The sequence below is a fragment of the Pecten maximus genome, chromosome 7 (assembly GCF_902652985.1).
Source record: "Pecten maximus chromosome 7, xPecMax1.1, whole genome shotgun sequence".
NCBI classification, from domain to species: domain Eukaryota; kingdom Metazoa; phylum Mollusca; class Bivalvia; order Pectinida; family Pectinidae; genus Pecten; species Pecten maximus.
The window spans coordinates 21,396,270-21,417,164 of NC_047021.1; the positions used below are offsets into that span (position 1 = coordinate 21,396,270).

Sequence of the window (20,895 nt, forward strand, 5' to 3'; positions counted from 1 at the left end):
AACAATAAGTACTGTGTGTCAGATTGGTTGCAGATCAATTACATAAAGGAATTTGATTTAAAGATGCTATTCTTTTGAATGAACATGCAGGAACATTAGCCAGGTGAAAGTAAAGAACAAGTTTTAACATTTAAATGTAAATGTAACAATTCAACTCTTACCAGATTGTATTAATTGTCATTAATAAATGCAATCTATGTGACAGATAGATATTCATGGCAGGTCTATATTAATCTTCCTCCCAGATTACATTTATAGTGACATTTAATTCAATCTAACAAGGGTTAACTTGTTATTACAGCAAATTTCCCCAATAGGAAATTCTAGCTTTATACTTCACTTTTGCCCTGTGTTAATGCTGTGTACATCTGTACATCTTAAAAATAATTCTATAAATAATCATTCAAAGAGAAAGAAAATATTTGGCCGTAACTGATCTATCTGATTTCTGTCATGTTGTCCACGTGGTATTATGTTTTGAATTATATGTTGCCTATTTATGGCTGATTTCTGTTTGCCTCGACTGAAAGTGGCTGACCAGCTGAACTGGCATGGTAAACCTCTTGGTAAGGAGTCTGAAGCCTCCAGGAATGCAATTGCCAGCAAAATAGTCAACAAAGGACCACATGGCTTCCAACCTCCCACTCCCACCACTGTCCCAGAAGTCAACATTTCCAACATCACATTGTCATCTCCTCCTGTCTATGAAAAGAATGCAAAGGTATGTGATCTCTATCTGCTATCAAGTGAACCATCGGGTGACTGGATAGTGAATCTAATTCACCCATTGTACTGTTTACCCTCTTGGAGACGCTCTCTGGACTCTGAGAATGCGACTCCTGCCACATTCACTTGGATGTGTTGAGGAAGTGTCCATTTTGTAACTAGGGAAATATTTCAAAACAACATCACTTTTTTGCAGGCGATGGTAATACTGACACAGTAATTAGCTCACCTGTTAAGAGTAACTGTGAGCTAATGCTGTAACCCCCGCGTCAGCGTCCCACCTCAATTTAAAATTTTTGGGAACAGTTTTTGGAAAGCTTCTCAGTCCAAAAGCATACACCCCACAATTCCTTCTAATTTGGTTTATACATTCATTAGAAGTCTAGGAGTGATGTTATAGCAAAATCATGCAGAAAAAAATTGTGATTGTTTTGCATTTTACCATTTGTGGACTTAACTTTTTGAGCACCAAAATCCAGTTTAAACTTTAGCACCAAAACCCACTTTAAAGTTTTTGGGGTCAGTTTTTGGTAAGTTTGTAAGTCCAAAAGTATACACCTCATGCCCTTCTAAATTGGTTTATACATTCATTAGAGGTCTAGGAGTGATGTTATGGCAAAATCATGTAGAAAAAAATTGTGATTTTTTCACATTTTACCATTTTGTGGACTTAACTTTTTTTGCATCAAAACTCACTTTAAAGTTTAAAGTTTTGGGGGTAAGTCCAAAAGTATACACCTCACACCCTTCTAATTTGGTTTATACATTCATTAGAAGTCTAGGAGTGATGTTATAGCAAAATCATGCAGAACAAAATTGTGATTTTTTGTGGCATTTTACCATTTAGTGGACTTAATTTATTTGGCGCCAAAACCCACTTTAAAGATTTTGGGGGTAAGTTTTGGAAAGCTTGTAAGTCCACGCCCTTCTTATTTGGTTTATACATCCATTAGAGGTCTAGGAGCGATATTATCCGCTCCTCTACTTTTTGGATACAGATCTGGAACTGTATTTGGTATGTTCTATTATGCATGAGAAGTTCTGATTTGGTTTTGGTCAATGTCTTCCATGGTTAATTATGGTTATCTATCTTTAAGAATTCTATCAGTTTATTTTGCAAAATGATATCAACAAAATTGGAGAACCTCACCTAACTCCAGTTGGAATTTTAGGTCACAGAGATAAAGTATACCTGAATGTGCAGAATTTCTTGTTTGCAATGTACATTGTGTGTACCTCTAAACAAAGCCAGTAAAACTGAAAATTCTCAAACTTCCATCCCTTGGTTATCAGTGGTGCATTTGTGTCACTCCAACAAATGTAGTTTCTTTTAATTTAATGGTGGAAATTGGTAGTCTACAATTACTGTGCGTTTCCTTCCGTGTTATTTGGGAGTGCATGTAATCGGTCGTCACATATATATATATATACACACCTATATCCTATTGTCATAGTGGGAGGTTAAAATGTATTGTTTGAATGACATGTATGTCCAAACATTTTAAATCATGTGAATTGTCTAGGACATGCTTTCCCACCAGCTATGGTGATCTGAAGGCGATGAGTTGTGGGTCTACATTGTGCCTAACATGCTTGACATATGTCACCATCCTTTTTTTTGTTGTCTTAAATTTTCTTGTTACATTTGTCAGGATGGAGCAAAGATCTCCAAATACATCAGTGACGATATTCCTGGTACAGATTTTTTAATTTTGCCTTTTCTAGGTGGCTACCAGACATGCCTATGGAACAGCTCTTGTGAAGCTTGGCAAGAGTAATGACAGAGTGGTTGCTATGGATGGTGACACCAAAAATTCAACATTTGCCATCGATTTCAAGGTATTTCAAACCAACTGTCCTGTTATCTGGTTTCTATTGTCAGTGTTAAATTTCCAATAAATTTGGTAAAGAACACATTCAGAACCATGTTTTATCAAAGTTCCTTAACATAGAAAACTCTTGGACTTAAAATTTGCTATAGGAAACCATTATTGAATTTTATGTATATAATCTTATGCATTAGTACTTCTGTTATTTCTGGACACATCATTTAACAAAATGTTCTCATATCAAAATTGTTCCATTTGCAGAACGCGTTCCCGAATCGGTTTATTGAGTGTTTCATTGCGGAGCAGAATCTGGTTGGTGTTGGTATTGGATGTGGCTGCCGTAATCGTACAGTGCCCTTCATCAGCACATTTGCCTGCTTTCTGACAAGAGCCTTTGACCAGATCAGGATGGGGGCCATATCACAAACCAATGCCAACTTTGTGGGCTCCCACTGTGGAGTGTCTATCGGAGAGGATGGCCCTTCTCAGATGGCTCTGGAGGATATTGCCATGTTCCGTTCCATCCCTGGGTCAACAGTGTTCTACCCAAGTGATGCTGTATCATGTGAGCGTGCCATTGAAATGGCGGCAAACACCAAGGGAGTGTGCTTTATCAGAACCAGTCGCCCACCAACCAGCCTTCTGTATGATGAACACACTGACTTACAGATTGGGAAGGCTCAGGTATTTAAACTATGTGTGTCTACCTCAAAATAATATTTTGAATTCTAAATGATTAAAGTTAATCCTTTTAATTTTAATCACAGTTGTGCAATATTTTTGACATTTCTAAAAGACTTTTTCCATTGATAATTCCTTACATTCACATTTGATTTTTAACTACTTTACAATAATATATATAATCTGTTCTTGATTAATTTGTCAGTAACAATTGAAAAAAAAAGCATCAACAGTTTTTTCATGTCTTAAAAATGCCTCAACAGTTTTGGAATATTGGTTCATATTTACACCAGTGTTTTCATTCGAATGACCTTGACCTGCTTTCCTGGTAACAGGGGTCAATTGTGTTAAAATCTTTAAATGGCTTCTCAATGACCAAGAGGCCAAGGGTCATGATAATGGGCATGTAGTATGCTGAGATGAAAGATCAGATAGTTTCAAATGAAACACCTATGACCTTGACCTGCTCTAAAGATCACACTGGTAAAATGTGTTAAATTCTTCATCTAAAAACTAAAACATCAACTGTATGTATTTCAAAATACATGGGCCTCGTGTTTTTCTCATCTTTTCCTCTTTAAAGCTGACAGTGCAAGTTAAAAAGCATCCAATTGAGATTAAAAAAAAGATACATGTACAGATTTCCAAAAATCGTTTCCGAGACATCCCCCAGTTATGGTAGTGTCGTATCTAAGGATGGGCAGACATTTTTCTTTTTTGTTATGCATGGATACAACCAAGCCGCCGCTGCTATAAAAATAATGTGCATCATCACACTCACATTCACTCTAACCTCAGGTGTTCACGGTGACACACCTGTATCTTCTACACTATATCTGTACATCACGTGACCTACAACTGTATTCGCGAACGACACCAAACAGAAGAATCGCTTACTTGTAACATGAGCAGAAAGATGGTTAGTGTCTCTCAATTATCTTTCAAATCTTGTTCAAAATAAAGTCTCCAAATAAATGTTGAAAAATGCATAATGAATTGATCCCAAATACTCTATCCATTTTCTCACGTGTTTTTTGTGGGTGCAGCCATTTTGATAACAAGTAAACAGTCTGAGAAGTTCCAATTTTTACTTGCGTCTACACTAGCTAGCACTCGAAACTCCTCGGATGTGTTACTATTGTCTACACTACACTAGGGCTGTTGTAGTGCAGTAGTGCTGTTTAATCACGCTTTAATTGCGTTATGACACGTGCACAAATGATAGGAAGACACGGAAAATATTTCGATGGAAACTATGGATATAATACTGTAACAGTTGTAAAGTTATTCTTGCTGCATATCCCACTGGAAAGACTCGGGTAGGAATTTAGTCATATTTACTCTGTTTATAATATTATTAGGTGCATGTTTTGTTGTGGCCCAAATTTTTTGTAGTGTCAATATTTCCTTTTCTTTCTTTTATTGTAAAATAAAATATATATGTACGGTAAACCTCCGGTTAGTTCGAACAAAATTAAATAAATATTGACGAACCTGTTCGAATTATTCGAAATTATGCTTCAGAAAATAAGCGTGAGTTCGAACTATTCGAGTCAATATCGGCGAAAATCTCGGCGGAGTAAAATCATTAGACACAAACACATCCATCGTAAATCTGATACGTAATAACGGCGGCCTGAACAATGGCACATTTACAAGTAAGTAAAATGATAGTATTTCATTTAATTCAATGTTAATTGATCGTTAACGTTCTTCGTTTCGCGATAACTGATGATGGTTATTGCGCGAAGCCGCTCGGGCAATGCGTAGCTACAGTACTGTCAGTAGGCCCCAAAACATTACAGTACACGTTTCATTTATGACACAAAAGTTAAACATTTGTACAGTATAATCTTTGCATGGTTATATTTTTTTTATCTGAATGAGAAACTATCGCTATATTATTGTAATAAATGGTCTCTTAAATACGTCAAAAGCAGTCTACATAACCTGTTGCATTTACGAAAGCACTACTGTAAAAATAGGCGTTATATGTTGGTAAAATTAGGCCAGAATATCAACATGTCTGCTTTTAAATATGCCCAGTCGTATTATCTACCAAACGTAGTTGATACCTGCATAATTATCCATCACTAATTGGGACACCTGTGGATTGTTTTGACTAGATATGAATGCTTTTCACGTCACTCAGCACGATCGGGCAGTCGATCCTTTCAACTTTGCCGCTAGCGACACCTCGCGTGGCCTGCTTACATGTACCTAGCGTGAGGTCCCAGGTTTTCATGTAATACCTTGATTGGCAATACTTAAGAGATGTCCAGTCACAATTAAATAATCATAATGCTAAGTTAACACTAGTTATATGTGAAAATACACGGACGATTTCTTAGTTTGCCATACACAGCGCGAATACAAATATCGCATGTTACTTATACATTGTCGGGGCCTAAATTTGCAATCAGCTGTCTCGTGCGTGGTGTGTTTTGCAATGTAACAAAAACTGAATTAACGCTAAAATATGTGGCATATATTAAATCACAGACGCATTCTAATGATCACGCATACAATCTAATAAACTAAATGTGCTTGTTGATCAAATTTAAATCTTGGCAATTTTTTTCGCCCGGTCATCGGGGCCGGGTCGTCGCGAGCTTCTTACTTTACGTTCTTCATTTGACAAGTTCGAACTATCCGAAATGGTATCTGATATAAACAGCCAGAGTTCGAACTATTACTAGCTAAAAAATTACCGTTTTTCTAGAAAAAAATGTGTGTTCGAACTATCCGCGTGTTCGAATTAATCGGAGGTTTACCGTACATATAAAATTACCTCTTCAAATTCCATATCCAAGTTCTGCCATTGCGTACAATGTAAACAAAAACCCATTTGCGTGTGTATTGAGAACGTATACTATATATAATGGAGAGATGTGTCGCTTTGCGCATGTATCGATAGACTGATACTTGTCTCAATGAATGCACACGCTTTGATAGCGGTTCGTATCCATGTATAACAAAAACGAAAAATGTCTGCCCGTCCTTTAAATATGACACTAACATGCATAACTGGGGGATGTCTCGGAAATGATTGTTTGAAATCTGTACATGTATTATTTTTAGTCCCCTGCCGTTTGAAAAACGGGGGGACTATAGGTTTACCCTCCGTCCGTCCATCTGTCCGTCCGTCCGTCCGTCCGTCCGTCCGTCTGTCTGTCTGTCTGTCTGTCACGCAATAGTTGTCTGGACAACTCCTTCTAAAGTACTACTCCAATTTTAATGAAACTTGGTATACATGATCAGTATAACATGTAGTTGTGCATCCCATATTTTTTTTTTTGAAAAACCAATTTTCAAAATTGCTGCCGACTTCTCATTGGTTGAGACTTGTCCGGACAACTCCTTCTCAAGTACTACTCCGATTTTAATGAAACTTGGTATACATGATCAGTATCACATGTAGTTGTGCATCCCACATTTTTTTTTTTCAAAAATTCATTTTTCAAATGGCTGCTGGCTTCTCATTGGTTGAGGCTTGTCCGGACAACTCCTCCTAAAGTACTACTCCGATTTTAATGAAACTTGGTATACATGATCAGTATGACATGTAGTTGTGCATCCCACATTTTTTTTCTCGAAAAAACCAATTTTCAAAATGGCCGCCGACTTCTCATTGGTTGAGACTTGTCCGGACAACTCCTTCTCAAGTACTACTCCGATTTTAATGAAACTTGGTATACATGATCAGTATCACATGTAGTTGTGCATCCCACATTTTTTTTTTTCAAAAATTCATTTTTCAAATCGCTGCTGGCTTCTCATTGGTTGAGGCTTGTCCGGACAACTCCTCCTAAAGTGCTACTCCGATTTTAACGAAACTTGGTATACATGATCAGTATAACATGTAGTTGTGCATCCCACATTTTTATTTTTCAAAAATTCATTTTTCAAAATGGCTGCTGGCTTCTCATTGGTTGAGGCTTGTCCGGACAACTCCTCCTAAAGTACTACTCCGATTTTAACGAAACTTGGTATACGTGATCAGTATAACACGTAGTTTAAAAAATGGGAAATAAATAGTTGCACTCCTGGTTCAGGCAGGGGACTTTGTATTGCTGTTGCAATACTATCCATCCTTGTTTTAATCTCAATTGGATGCTTTTTAACTTGCACTGTCAGCTTTAAGAATGAAATGAATAGAAAATTGAATGGTTTATTGATATAACATATAACCTCTAAATAAATACAGCTGACATATGTCACACTATTGTTTTCGATTTTTGAAAAGACAGTCTTACTACAATCATACCCTTGTGACCAGGGATGGAACATAGTGTTTCGTTCGTATGTACATATGTATGTTGTATGTGCGTGTGTGTTCCTTTCACATATTGTTGCCATGCACTCTAGTAATTACATTTTCATATTGATTTTGATCATTCTTCATATGGTCAAGTATGAAGTCAAGGATGAGAATACCTGAACGAGTTCTCATTTCAGGGTGTCAGGGTCATAGTTACTATTCATTGAAAATCTTTGTCAGTGCTCAAGTAACTTCATGTACATTGGCTTATAGCAGGATGATAGGTGATGTGTATGGCAGTTGCCAGGTACTGACGGTAGGCCGGTGGTTTTTCTCCGGGTACTCCGACTTTCCTCCACCTCCAAAACCTGGCACGTCCTTAAATAACCCTGGCTATTAATAGGATGTTAAACAAAAACAAACCAAAGTATGGCTTGTGATGCCTTGTTTAGACCAATACAAAGGTTACAAGAAATAAATGTAATAAAACTGTGAATATTGTTACAGGTGGTTCGCCAGTCTGACAATGACTGTGTCACTGTGATTGGCTGCTGTGTGACTCTACACCAGGCTCTGAAGGCTGCAGACATATTGGCATCAGATGGTTTGAACATCCGAGTGATTGACCCCTTCACCATCAAGCCAATGGATAAGGCAACCATTGCGGAAAATGCTCGTGCTACAGGCGGTCGTATCATCACTGTAGAAGACCATTATGCCTGGGGTGGGTATTAGCTCCTACATAATATCTGTACATAATGTGAATATATAAAATTTAATGAGCTTCCAGTAAATAATTAGTTAAAGAAGATGATCGTTACGCTAATGCAATTCATGGTAAATATGTCCAGAAAGCCAATGTTGTTATCACCTCATGAATGTTGAAAAAATAAATGATTTTATCTGTTGAACTACCCAATAATAGAAAACATCATTTTTTTCATGTTTTTAACTGGGAGTGACATCAGAGAGAGCTGTGATCACATCTAGCAGGGGCCCGCTAGGCCTAGGTGTTGTTTCCCTTAAAAAGTTTGTCAGGCATGCATACTCGAATTATTAAAGATGAAGCAAGGTTGTAGTTAGGAATATTCATCATCTTGGTCTAACTTGTTTCAAATGAGCAACAATATGTTTTTTGTTTTGTTTTGGAAAATACTGCCTCTGGCAATGCTAAACCATTGTTAATATATATTGTTTGAATTGAAAGTCGCCATGACAGGCCTCGATGACCTGCCGTCACGGTATGTCCATCCGATTAATAGATAGATAAAAATCAAATTCTTATTCTTCAATACAAATAAATTGTGAGTTGTAATTATCATATATGTTTGTTATGAGCATGAATCTATATTAGTTTACGAGTATACCAAAAGGAAGCTGTGTTTATAATGGCTTCTGCAAACGAAAAACGTAAACAACTAACCATGGAAAAAAAATTGAATTAATCCAAGCCATGGATAGAAAATAAATGTAAAAAGGTGACAGTGATATTGATGATGACCCTCAAACGATTCGTGAAAAGGTGGCTAACACTTACACACACTGTTTCTTGGAAAGTACCCTGGATGTACTGGGAAGTGTTTTTCAAGTGTGTCCCTGAATTTCATGCTTATATAGCTAATGTTAAAAGATCGAATGACCAAAAACAAACAACAGTCAAAGACTTCTTCCATCTAATTTAACTTTACTTCTAAGAAACTGTGAAAATATAATCATGTTGAACAAATTATAATTACTGAGTAAATAAAATGTAGTTCAACTATACAATGTTGTGCTATTTGACATATGACAGTGCTGAAATATGTTAGCTACAGGTTTGGACCCTGGTTATATTGAAAAATGATTAATTTGAAATATTTGTCCATCCCCTGAGGATTTCAATATAACCGTGTTCAACTGTATAATAGTTATGGAAAAGGAAACAATGAGAAAAGCTGCTAGTGTGTGAATAACAATGTCTGTATTGTGTTAGAATTTACAATAAATAGAATTTACAATATATTGATGAACACCTTATGTTGGTATGTTTTAGGTGGACTTGGAGATGCAGTTTGTGCAGCAGTCTCTGAATATGGAGAATTTGCAGTCCACAAAATGGCAGTGACAGAGATTCCCCGCAGTGGCCCGAGTGATGCTCTACTGGAGAAGTATGGTATCAGTGCCAGCTGTATCATTAAAAAGGTGAAAGAAGTGTGCAAGGCTTAAGTCACCAACTGACATTGTATAGAAGTCTGCCAGGCTTAAACTAGATCACTATGTGACATTGTATGGAAGCCGGATCACCAACTGATATCATATACAACAGATTGTCGTTGGATCTTACTAACCTTTTGTTCATTTTATTGAATCACATTCTAAATAACTTTTTGATATACATGAAATTAAGGATATTTTTCAAATACAATGTATAACACTCTTGGCAGTTTACAGGGAAGAAGTAAAGTATTTGTAGCAAATTGTAGTTAGAGGGAAAATTGACCTTTTAGTCTCTGAAGGTCACATGGAAATATTTCTGGAAAAACTGATATTTTGTAAATTTTGTTATTTTGGAGAAAACTTCTTTTGAAGTTTAATAATTGATTATCATCCAAGTTGTAATTGTTGTATTCATGTCAAAATTTTGTTACTGATGGAACATCATGAAAAATCCTATAAAATAGGAGTGTTATTGATTTGTAGAGAATTTACCTTCTGTAGTGTAGCAATGTGCTAGCTGGGCTTCCTCTCACAAAGTCCTGGAGTGTACTTAAGTGCTTTTTTGTAGATTTATAAGCAAACATTTCTGTTTATAATGAAGTTGTACATGAGATTTCATGTTCACAGGTATATGTAAGCTTTAGAGAATTGTATGTGTTTACCCAGTGTGTTGTTGGTGTGGTATACCACAACCAGAGAAATGTAACAGGAGGATCAGATCAGGTTTATACTGTATGAAATTGACATTTCTTCCATCCATCAGATCAAAGTTATTTTCTTTCAATTTATTTAAATCCAGTTTGTCTTCATACCACTTAAAGCTGTTCCGTTTTATAGTTTTCATATGGATTAATTTTTTCTGTTTTGCTTTCATAGCGATTATAATTTTTCAGTTTTAATTTAAGTCCAAATGTAATTGCAAATAATTAGATGTATTTGGGAATAGTTGGAATGGAAAGTCTGTTTCCAAAATAGAACATCATTTATGTTATCAATTGCATACAACTGTGCTCAATATATAATGTACCACTTTAATTTTGAAATAAATCAGGTATGTGTCACAAAAAAAACAAAAAAATTGCAACAAACATTCAAAATTTAGACAGCTGAGAATTGAAATATCTCCCATGGCTGACTTGACTCAAAGATGAAACCCTGAGACAAGATTATATAGATTCTGGTGCATTATTGTTTTTGATGAAGTATTTCTATCATTATGAGTTCTCACTCAGTTGTAAGAGTTTGTATGTAAAGAGAAAGAAATAATACATTGTAACTGGTCTTACAGTTAGTCCCTTGTTGTTATTGGTTTGCGTGGGTAATTATCGGTAGTAGTTCATGTCCAACAGATGTAATATATCTGTTGGTGAATGGAATTGTTTGTTGTGTGAGTAACAGTTATTCGCATCAGCCTAGAACCTCTGCCCTAGGGTTCCTATCACGCTATTGACAACTTTTTTCTTATCTACAGCAAAGTTATAGCTATTATATATCTGTCTTCTGAAATAAATATAATCTATAATTTTTTAGAAAAAAAATGATGTTTGTTTTTTATTTTCTGATACATATAATATCTAGCTTCATCAGCTTGCCTGTTCAAAGGAAGAAAATAGTTTATCCTTTACCCCTGGAATGAGCAATCCGCCACACTCTAGGGGCTATTTGTGGCGTGTGTCGGGGGTAAAAAACCTGACCATTCGCCAGCCCGACGCCTTTTTACATCACCTGAGATGAAGTTTCAATTGACCTTTTCTAACCACCTTTTGTCCATCGTCGTCCGTCAATTTACAAATTTACATTTTCAACTTCTTCTCCAAAACCGCTGAACCCAAATTCAAAGAAATTTGACAGGAAGTTTCCATGGCCAAAGCCAAAATTGCGAGTTATATGGTTTATATAAGGAAATCACATTTTTGAGCATTATTTGTTCCTATTACCATTGGAAATGATATAAACCTGGTAAGTATTTTCAGTATGGGATGCCTGTTGTAAACTACATGTATATTGGCACTGACTGACCCAGAGGGGCTTAATTAACTGAAATTTCAATTAACTTCTTCTCAAGACCTAAATAAGGTAGAATCAAATACTCTTCATAGATGGAAGGGTCTGAAGGTGTTTTAACCAAAATTGTATATTTCATGACCATAGGGTCTCGCGTTTCCCCCGGGGTAGGGGGTAAAGTTTATAGTTTATATATAGGGAAATCACATTTTTGACTCTCATTTGTTTGATTTCTATTGGAATTCATTCCAACTTTCTTAACATTATCAACACTGGATGACAGCTTGATGGTATGTATGCACATGTTGGCCCTGACTGAAACCCTGGGGCTTATGGGCGGGCCAAAAAGGGTCAATTAAATTAGCTTGAATATTTCAAAACTCAGGTTACCCTTCAGGCCCAAGGGCTTTTGTTTTATATGCCCGTCAAATTTGACAGGAGTATTATGGTATGGCATTGTCTGCCCAGGGTAAACTTTCGTTTTTTTACTCATCTCTTTCAAACTTGGTATATATTATGATCATGATATGAAGTTGGGTTTCCCTGAAAAGACGTCTGATTTGACTGTTTTTGAAAAAGTGATTGCCGTTTCTTTGATTTCAGTATTCATTTTTTTTTTGTCTGGAGATCTCCTCCTACATTTTTAGCCCACCATCATCAGATGGTGGGCTATTCAAATCGCCCTGCGTCCGTGGTCCGTGGTCCGTCCGTCCGTCCGTCCCTCCCTCCGTCCGTCCGGCCGTCCCTCCGTCCGTAAACAATTCTTGTTATCGCTATTTCTCAGAAAGTACTGAAGGGATCTTTCTCAAATTTCATATGTATGTTCCCCTTGGTGGCTAGTTATGCATATTGCGTTTTGAGACCAATCGGAAAACAACATGGCCGACAGGCAGCCATCTTGGATTTTGACAATTGAAGTTTGTTATCGCTATTTCTGAGAAAGTACTGAATGGATCTTTCTCAAATTTCTTATGAATGTTCCCCTTGGTGCCTAGTTATGCATATTGCGTTTTGATACCAATCGGATAACAACATGGCCGACAGGCAGCCATCTTGGATTTTGACAATTGAAGTTTGTTATCGCTATTTCTGAGAAAGTACTGAATGGGTCTTTCTGAAATTTCATATGTAGGTTCCCCTTGGTGCCTAGTTATGCATATTGCGATTTGAGACCAATCTGAAAACAACATGGCCGACAGGCAGCCATCTTGGATTTTGACAATTGAAGTTTGTTATCGCTATTTCTAAGAAAGTACTGAAGGGATCTTTCTCAAATTTCATATGAAGATTCCCCTTGGTGCCTGGTTATGTATATTGCGTTTTGAGACCAATCGGAAAACAACATGGCCGACAGGCAGCCATCTTGGATTTTGACAATTGAAGTTTGTTATCGCTATTTCTGAGAAAGTACTGAAGGGATCTTTCTGAAATTTCATATGTAGGTTTCCTTTGGTGCCTTGTTATGCATATTGCATTTTGGGACCGATCGGAAAACAACATGGCCGATAGGCAGCCATCTTGGATTTTGACAATTGAAGTTTGTTATCGCTATTTCTGAGAAAGTACTGAAGGGATCTTTCTCAAATTTCATATGTAGGTTCCCCTTGGTGCCTAGTTATGCATATTGCGATTTGAGACCAATCGGAAAACAACATGGCCGACAGGCAGCCATCTTGGATTTTGACAATTGAAGTTTGTTATCGCTATTTCTGAGAAAGTGCTGAAGGGATCTTTCTGAAATTTCATATGTAGGTTCCCTTTGGTGCCTTGTTATGCATATTGCATTTTGGGACCAATCGGAAAACAACATGGCCAATAGGCAGCCATCTTGGATTTTGACAATTGAAGTTTGTTATCGCTATTTCTGAGAAAGTACTGAAGGGATCTTTCTCAAATTTCATATGTAGGTTCCCTTTGGTGCCTAGTTATGCATATTGCATTTTGGGAACGATCGGAAAACAACATGGCCGACAGGCAGCCATCTTGGATTTTGACAATTGAAGTTTGTTATCGCTATTTCTGAGAAAGTACGGAAGGGATCTTTCTCAAATTTCATATGTAGGTTCCCTTTGGTGCCTAGTTATGCATATTGCATTTTGGGAACGATCGGAAAACAACATGGCCGACAGGCAGCCATCTTGGATTTTGACAATTGAAGTTTGTTATCACTATTTCTGAGAAAGTACTGAATGGATCTCTCTGAAATTTCATATGGAGATTCCCCTTGGTGCCTCGTTATGCTTATTGCATTTTGAGATCAATTGGAAAACAATATGGCCGACAGACTGCCATCTTGGATTTTGACAATTGAAGTTTGTTATCTCTATTTCTCAAAGTAAAGAATGGATCTTTCTCAAATTTCATAAGTAGGTTCCCCTTGGTCCCTTGTATTGAATATTTGGACCAGTCTGTCCTGAAAACAACCTGGCAAACAAAGAGCCATTATCGTTAAATCTCAAATTTCTTATATAGCTAGGATTCCCTTGTTTGAAAAGTACTGGAGGGATGTCTCAATTTGCACAGATTAGTAAAATGAAGGGAAAAGTAGAGAAAAGATCAATCTGACATGGAACCTATGAAGATCATTCAATGGTGGGCGCCAAGATCCCTCTGGGATCTCTTGTTCAACTGATTTTTTGAAACCTGGTGTGTGGGGACCGATTCAAACTACAGTGGACAAGTGTGTCCAGAAGAGTCTTCATTTTGAGAGGAGTACAGCACTCCTATTCAATGTCAAATTGAAAAGTTCGCTATATAAACATACACAAAATAAATTCCTTAAAACTGACTAGTGGTTGCTTCCCAGTTAATACACCATGTTTACCAAAATGCTACAATTTGTCTTTTTTCACCTAGTTGATGGAAAATTTCTGATAGTTCTCAGCTGACCTCTCCAGAAAGGCAAAGCGAGCTTACATGTATATATATAATGCGGTGATGTGGCATCCCTCATCTGATAATAACCCAAGAGACATAGACACCTGTTATTGGGTCTGAAGCATACTGGGATGAAGGGGTACCAAATTTGTTTAAAGAAATAACCTTGCATTAATTACATTCAAGGTCACAGGAGTCAAATGTGTTAAAATCATTAAAAATCTGGATGACTAAATATAAGAGACACAGAGACCTAATCTTGGATCAAGAGTAGGCTAAACAAAAAATATCTTTAAAAAAAGATAAATGGCATATAGTTTTAATGCTGCTGGTTATAATGTAAAACTGCTGGTAAAAATTAAATCAACGAACAAATGCTTTTCAGCACGGATAACAAAATTATATCAGTTTGGATCATTTTTGGTTATAATAAGACTGCATTTGAATCAGGAATATGATTTTATCAATGCCTCATTTGAAAAGATACATCCACTTCTTCAGCTTGCATTCAATCTTAATTTGTTTCGTTTTTAACTGCATATCTGCATTTTGCGTTTACCGCTACATTGACCAATAACATACTTCAACTTGACCAGTAACGCCACCTGTCGCGTCATAGCTGGGACCAAAAGAGTATTATACCGCTATGCCGAAAAATTCATTTAAATGAAAAAAAGCTAGCCAACTGTGGAATAAAATCGAAATCAACGTCATATCGGCATAAATGACCTAGATAAACTTCAAAGTTGCATTAGACACAGGTGAGTGACACAGGCCCATCAGGTCACTTGTTTGTGTTGATGCAGATGTAATTGTTTTTAAAAATCTTCCTTCCGTTCAGACCTTCCTGGGTCCTAGCTATAAGTCATAGCATATAGAAACATAGATTTATTCTGATAATATACCACATACTGAAAATATGGACACAGATTTATTCTGAAACCATATATGCATGGACAAAGATTTATTCCGACAACCTACATACTATATGGATGTAGAATCATTCTGACAACATACATACAAAATGTTCAGATTTATTCTGATAACCTACATACTACATGGACGTAGAATCATTCTGACAAAATACATACAAAATGTTCAGATTTATTCCGACAACCTACATACTATTTTGGACGTAGAATTATTCTAACAACATACATACAAAATGTCAGATTTATTCTGATAACCTACATACTATTTTGGACGTAGAATTATTCTAACAACATACATACAAAATGCTCAGATGTATTCTGACAACATACTTAAAACATGGACATAGATTTATTCTTTATTTTTCTTTAAATCAATACTTTTATGTTTGGCAAATCCATTGGTCATCTATAGTAAACTTACGCACGTAAGGGGAATAACTCCTTATTAAATTGAAAATTATTTTATTTCACCTAAACGTATGGATACAATTATGAAAGAGGATAGTTTTATCTTAGCATCGTTCGCAAACCCTACGTGAACGAAACGGCTGTACTACTTTATCGAACTATGAATTCGTTTTGATAGGGGTTCGTTGTAAACTGCTTGTCAATGTTTTAATTCACACAATCATATTTGAAATTTTTTTGAAAATATATATTATGAAATTGATTGAATTCTGGGTCTTTTGCTCGTCCCCATCAATATTTGATATTCGACCTTTTGAGAGTGTTTGGTCATCTCATATCATCCACACCTTTAGGTCCTTGGCATTAATGACCACAAAAGCTCCAATACCGTAAAACAAGCGAAACACCTCACTTCACTTTCATCCAAAGAAAACAATTCAGTTAAGTTTTTGCTTGTCAGAATATATGTACTTGGTATATATTGTGACCTCCTGACTAAACCCAAAGGTTGTTTGGCATGTCTTGTATCAAATCAAACAAAATGATTATCACTGCCAGTCAAGATAATCGTGTGAGCTATCAACAAATGTCGTGGTCGTATTACATAATCAGTCACGTGACTGATAACAAAGTACAAACGAACATTTCTTAACAGAAACATCGTTTTGTTCTGAGAACTTCGCCATAACACACAATGGAGTGTCCTAAACACACAAGTGAAAGGGTGTTCATGGTGTGTAAGTCGTGTGTAAAGTACCCTCTTGTCTGTGGAGTTTGTATTGAAGAAGGGGAACACGCAGGACACAAACTACAGACATTACGGAACGCCGCTCAGTCTATCCGTGAGGACTTGGAACAGGTAGAAAAGGACAAATGTCAGGTGTTTGATGAGATCAAATCTGACCTGAAAGGTCTCGCCAAAATTAGGGAGGATCAGAAAATGGAAGCGAGTCGCGTTGGTGACGAAATCATAAAACGTGCTGATGTCGTCAAAGGTGAAGTGGACACCGTAAACAAGGAAGTAGTAGAGAAACATAAAACTGAGCTCGATAAGAATACGGCGGCCATCGACAACACGGAAATAGCACTGACACAACAAGTGTCCCGAATAAAAATGTTCCAGAAGAAGGTGGCTCAGCTACAGAAGACGAACGACTACGTGGAGGTGATCATGGTCGCTAGGGACGTGGAGATCCCGGTCACCAGTCGTATCCCAAAGCCTGACATACAGAACCTGAAATTCTTGCCAGGAACCGTCAATGGTGGGAAATTGGAGCAAATGTTTGGGACTATTAGACGAGATAACGCTACTACTGCGATGAAGTTTGTTAGTATCGTAGAGGAGGAAGGAGATGGCAAAATAAAGATGTCCTCTGGCTTTGTTGGTTCGACAAGGAGGAAATCAAATACAGTGGAACCTCTATAAACCGAACATGCATGGGACATTGATATTTGTTCGGTTTACAGAGGGTTCGGTTTGGAGAAGTTGGTCAAAATAACCGGTCGAGTTCCGAATATAATTGGTCGGACGATGTTAGATTGTACCCGATTACAAACCGACACTAGGCCTACTATACGCACATAGATAATTTGGTTTGTCTGAAGAATATGAATATCATGAAAGTAAATCAATGCATATATTACAGATTATATAAGAAATTAAAATGACTAACTGTAGTCTTATATAGTTTTATACATTTACTGCACTTCACGATCGACCTGCATTCTGTTGCTTCGCCATGTGGTGGGGCCTAATACGGGATATTTAATGATTTTACAAAAAACGGAAATCGAATGATATGAAAGTGTGTGAAAATGTCTTGCTTCAATATGAATTACAATTGATCACTTGATACCGGTGGTATTCCCGATATCGGTATTGCCTTAAAAAATAAACATCGGACACTGGCATCATTTCAGTGTGTATAGTTATGACCCTGCAAGAACACCCCTTATTGGGCCTCATTTAGATTAGAATGCGAAACTCAGGCTCCTAGCTCTACTTGTATTGCGAAGATTAACATGGAATCTGCTGCGCTTCGATGAAGTGTGGCATTGTTTCATAATTAGTATTAATTACCGTGTTGATTATACACTACAATCATAACGCCCCTCAGGGTATTTATTGGATTACCTGTACAAATCACCTACATGTAAACGTAAGTCCCGATCGAGACACAATTTGGCTTCACACAATACCCGTCACAGTTGTTGTTTCACGGTTGACTAGCCTGACCTCGTGTCATAATCGCTCAGGTAAGGCCGGTTTTCAGAAGTAATTTTTGGTATACTTTATCAGGAACCGGAGACAAAATCGGTCCGGTGTTCGGAATTCAGAGGGATCGGTATTTGGAAGTTTTTAAATACCATAATAAAGAAGGACCGATTCCGTACAATATCAATTCGTTCGGTATTCAGAGGTGTTCGGTTTTTAGAAGGTTCGGTTTTCGGAAGTTGCACATATGAATTCCTTTAAATTTTCCAAAAAAAGTGGGATAGATTGTATGCTTTGTCCACAACCAAGTGCTTGTTGGCTAAAATTCCAAAACAAAAATAGTGTTCACCTTTCCAACAGATCTGGACAAATTAAACAGGTCGTCAACCTGGGGACCGAGACCGATGGTTTTACAGTAACTAGAGATAACCGATTACTGTTTTGCTGTACAAATCAGGAATGTATCAAGGAGATGAATCTGCCGAACGGTGAGATTATACAGAGGTTAAGTACCAATCCCCTTAAACCAAATCGCATTTGCTCTGGTCCTTGTGGGGATATTTATGCTACGCTATACGATGAGGACGGCTATGCGGCTACAGGAATCAGTACACGTGTGTTGGTCAGGTACGACAGACGGGGTCAAGAGATAAAACGTTGTGAGAAAGACGGATATGACAGGAACATATTTGTTTTACCAGACGAAGTTTGCGTAAACAGCACTGGTACACGAGTAGCAATGATTAACAAAATTAATGAAAGACGAAGTGAGCTTGTTCTTCTTGATGGGGATATATCTCTCTTACTCATCTATAGAGGACCCAGTGTAGCGACCGGCAAGATAGCGGGAGCATTTGAGCTGACTGGGGTCATGTTTGATTCCAGAGACAATATTTTGGTAACTGAAGTATTCAGTCAGAGTGTTCAACTTTTGAGTCCATCTTGCGAGCCACTAACGACCTTGCTGACTATGAATACCACGCCGTCATGCATGACGAAACATGGGAATGAAGTGTGGGTTGGTGATGATGACGGGAAGGTGCAGATTTTTAATTATTCATATTAGAAGGTAAGTAAAGTCACTGCAAATGCACAACGTCTTTGCACAATACAAATGCAGACTGAAGTATGTGTCGTCTGGAAAAAACCGTAACGCTAGAATTGCAATGTTTGTATACGCATGTGAGTTAATGTTGCATTCATGATTAAACAGCACAACAATCGTCATGTTTTTGAATAAATTCATTATTCAATATTTTCCCCGTCAGTTCTGTTTGTTTTTTCGACCGGATTATAATGTAAGGTGTCCAACGTCTTTGTCGGGATGTTTTCGTCGGTCCTCGTATTCATGTGGTCATGTAACCGGCACGAAGGACAACATTAACACTTGGTAGGTAGATATAGCTAGAGCACCCGATCAACGTATTTTGTCGTACAAATAAACGTGATACACTCGTTCATCGCACTAAGAAACCGATGAAAAGTACTGTACATTCTTCTATTCTTTCACGTACAGTTACATAACGGCGTTATAAACTGGTATTAACTATGGGGCGCCGTTTTACTATTTATTAACAAAACTGGATATCTATAATTCGAATTTAGGATATCCATAATTCATTTCTGGATATCCATAATTCGAATTTAGGATATCTTAAAATGTTTTGAATTTAGCATATCCATAATTCGAATTTTGGATATCCTTAATTCATTTTTGGATATCCATAATTCGAATTTAGGATATCCATAATTCATTTTTGGATGTCCAAAATTCGAATTATGGATATCCTAAATTCCATGTATTTTTGGATATCCTAAATTCCATGTATTTTTGGATATCCATAATTCGATTTTGTGATATCCAAAAATGCTCAGTGTTATCAAATTGGATTGCTCCCGGCACTACTACCGGTCAAAACCGACCCTTGTTACGAACTTGTAAATACGCGTAATGGACCGGAAACAACTTTTACGAAATAGAATACAGCAGAGGAGTTCCAAAGGACAAACTTCCCCAGACAGTTAGGCCCTTACATACAACATTTACCAAAAGTTACTACTTAGGGTGCTCCGACAAGTCAACGGAGGAATTTGTACAAAACAGAACATGGCGACAGACATACTGCGGCACATTAAGGGGAAGATTTTGGCAGCGCAACGTTGTTTATCATGTGCATTGATTCGTATAGTGAAGTCCGATGACTTCCGATCCTACGAAAAAACGCGCCCGCGGGAACAGGATGTAGCAGGGAGAAATCATTAGACAGTAAAATATTAACATTTCGCCGATTTATGGATATCCAAAATTCGAATTATGGATATCCTAAATTCAAAGCATTTTAAGATATCCAAAATTCGATTTAGTGATATCAAGAAATGATATTTGGATATCCAAAATTCGAATTTTGGATATCCATAATTCGAATTTATGATATCTTAAAATGCTTTGAATTTAGGATATCCATAATTCGAATTTTGGATATCCATAATTCATTTTTTGATATCCATAATTCGAATTTGGGATGTCCAATATTAATTTTGGATATCCAAAATTATTTATTGATATCCATAATTCGAATTTTGAATATCCAAAAATGAATTATGGATATCCAAAATTCGAATTATGGATATCCAGTTTTTTAATAAATAGTAAAACGGCGCCCCATAATTAACTGACGTAGTGCCGATTGATGTCATTTTCGTAAGAATGTACAGCACTTTTCGTTGTTCTCGTATAAATGCCTTCACGCTCTTATCTGTTTCATA

General features: G+C 37.0%; 2 protein-coding genes across 4 annotated transcripts in view; both read left to right on the forward strand.

Annotated features, from left to right (window-relative positions):
* LOC117331897 (transketolase-like protein 2) overlaps positions 1-11,231 on the forward strand; it is a 59,204-nt gene extending 47,973 nt beyond the window's left edge. For all 3 annotated transcript variants that reach the window (XM_033890859.1, XM_033890860.1, XM_033890861.1), the window contains exons 5-9: positions 531-721; positions 2,452-2,565; positions 2,817-3,239; positions 8,005-8,221; positions 9,530-11,231. In XM_033890859.1, the coding sequence (XP_033746750.1) occupies positions 531-721; positions 2,452-2,565; positions 2,817-3,239; positions 8,005-8,221; positions 9,530-9,702 (1,118 nt within the window). In that variant the 3' untranslated portion in view covers positions 9,703-11,231. The remainder of the gene's footprint in view (positions 1-530; positions 722-2,451; positions 2,566-2,816; positions 3,240-8,004; positions 8,222-9,529) is intronic.
* A 5,377-nt stretch (positions 11,232-16,608) lies between these two features.
* LOC117331122 (tripartite motif-containing protein 59-like) lies at positions 16,609-17,340 on the forward strand. The gene has a single exon (XM_033889716.1). The coding sequence runs from the start codon at positions 16,609-16,611 to the stop codon at positions 17,338-17,340; it is 732 nt and encodes a 243-aa protein (XP_033745607.1).
* The last annotated feature ends 3,555 nt before the right edge of the window (positions 17,341-20,895 follow it).

Bases quoted from the DNA above. Each gene is read 5' to 3' on its own strand.
- LOC117331122 (XM_033889716.1), top strand. From the start codon at position 16,609: ATGGAGTGTCCTAAACACACAAGTGAAAGGGTGTTCATGGTGTGTAAG.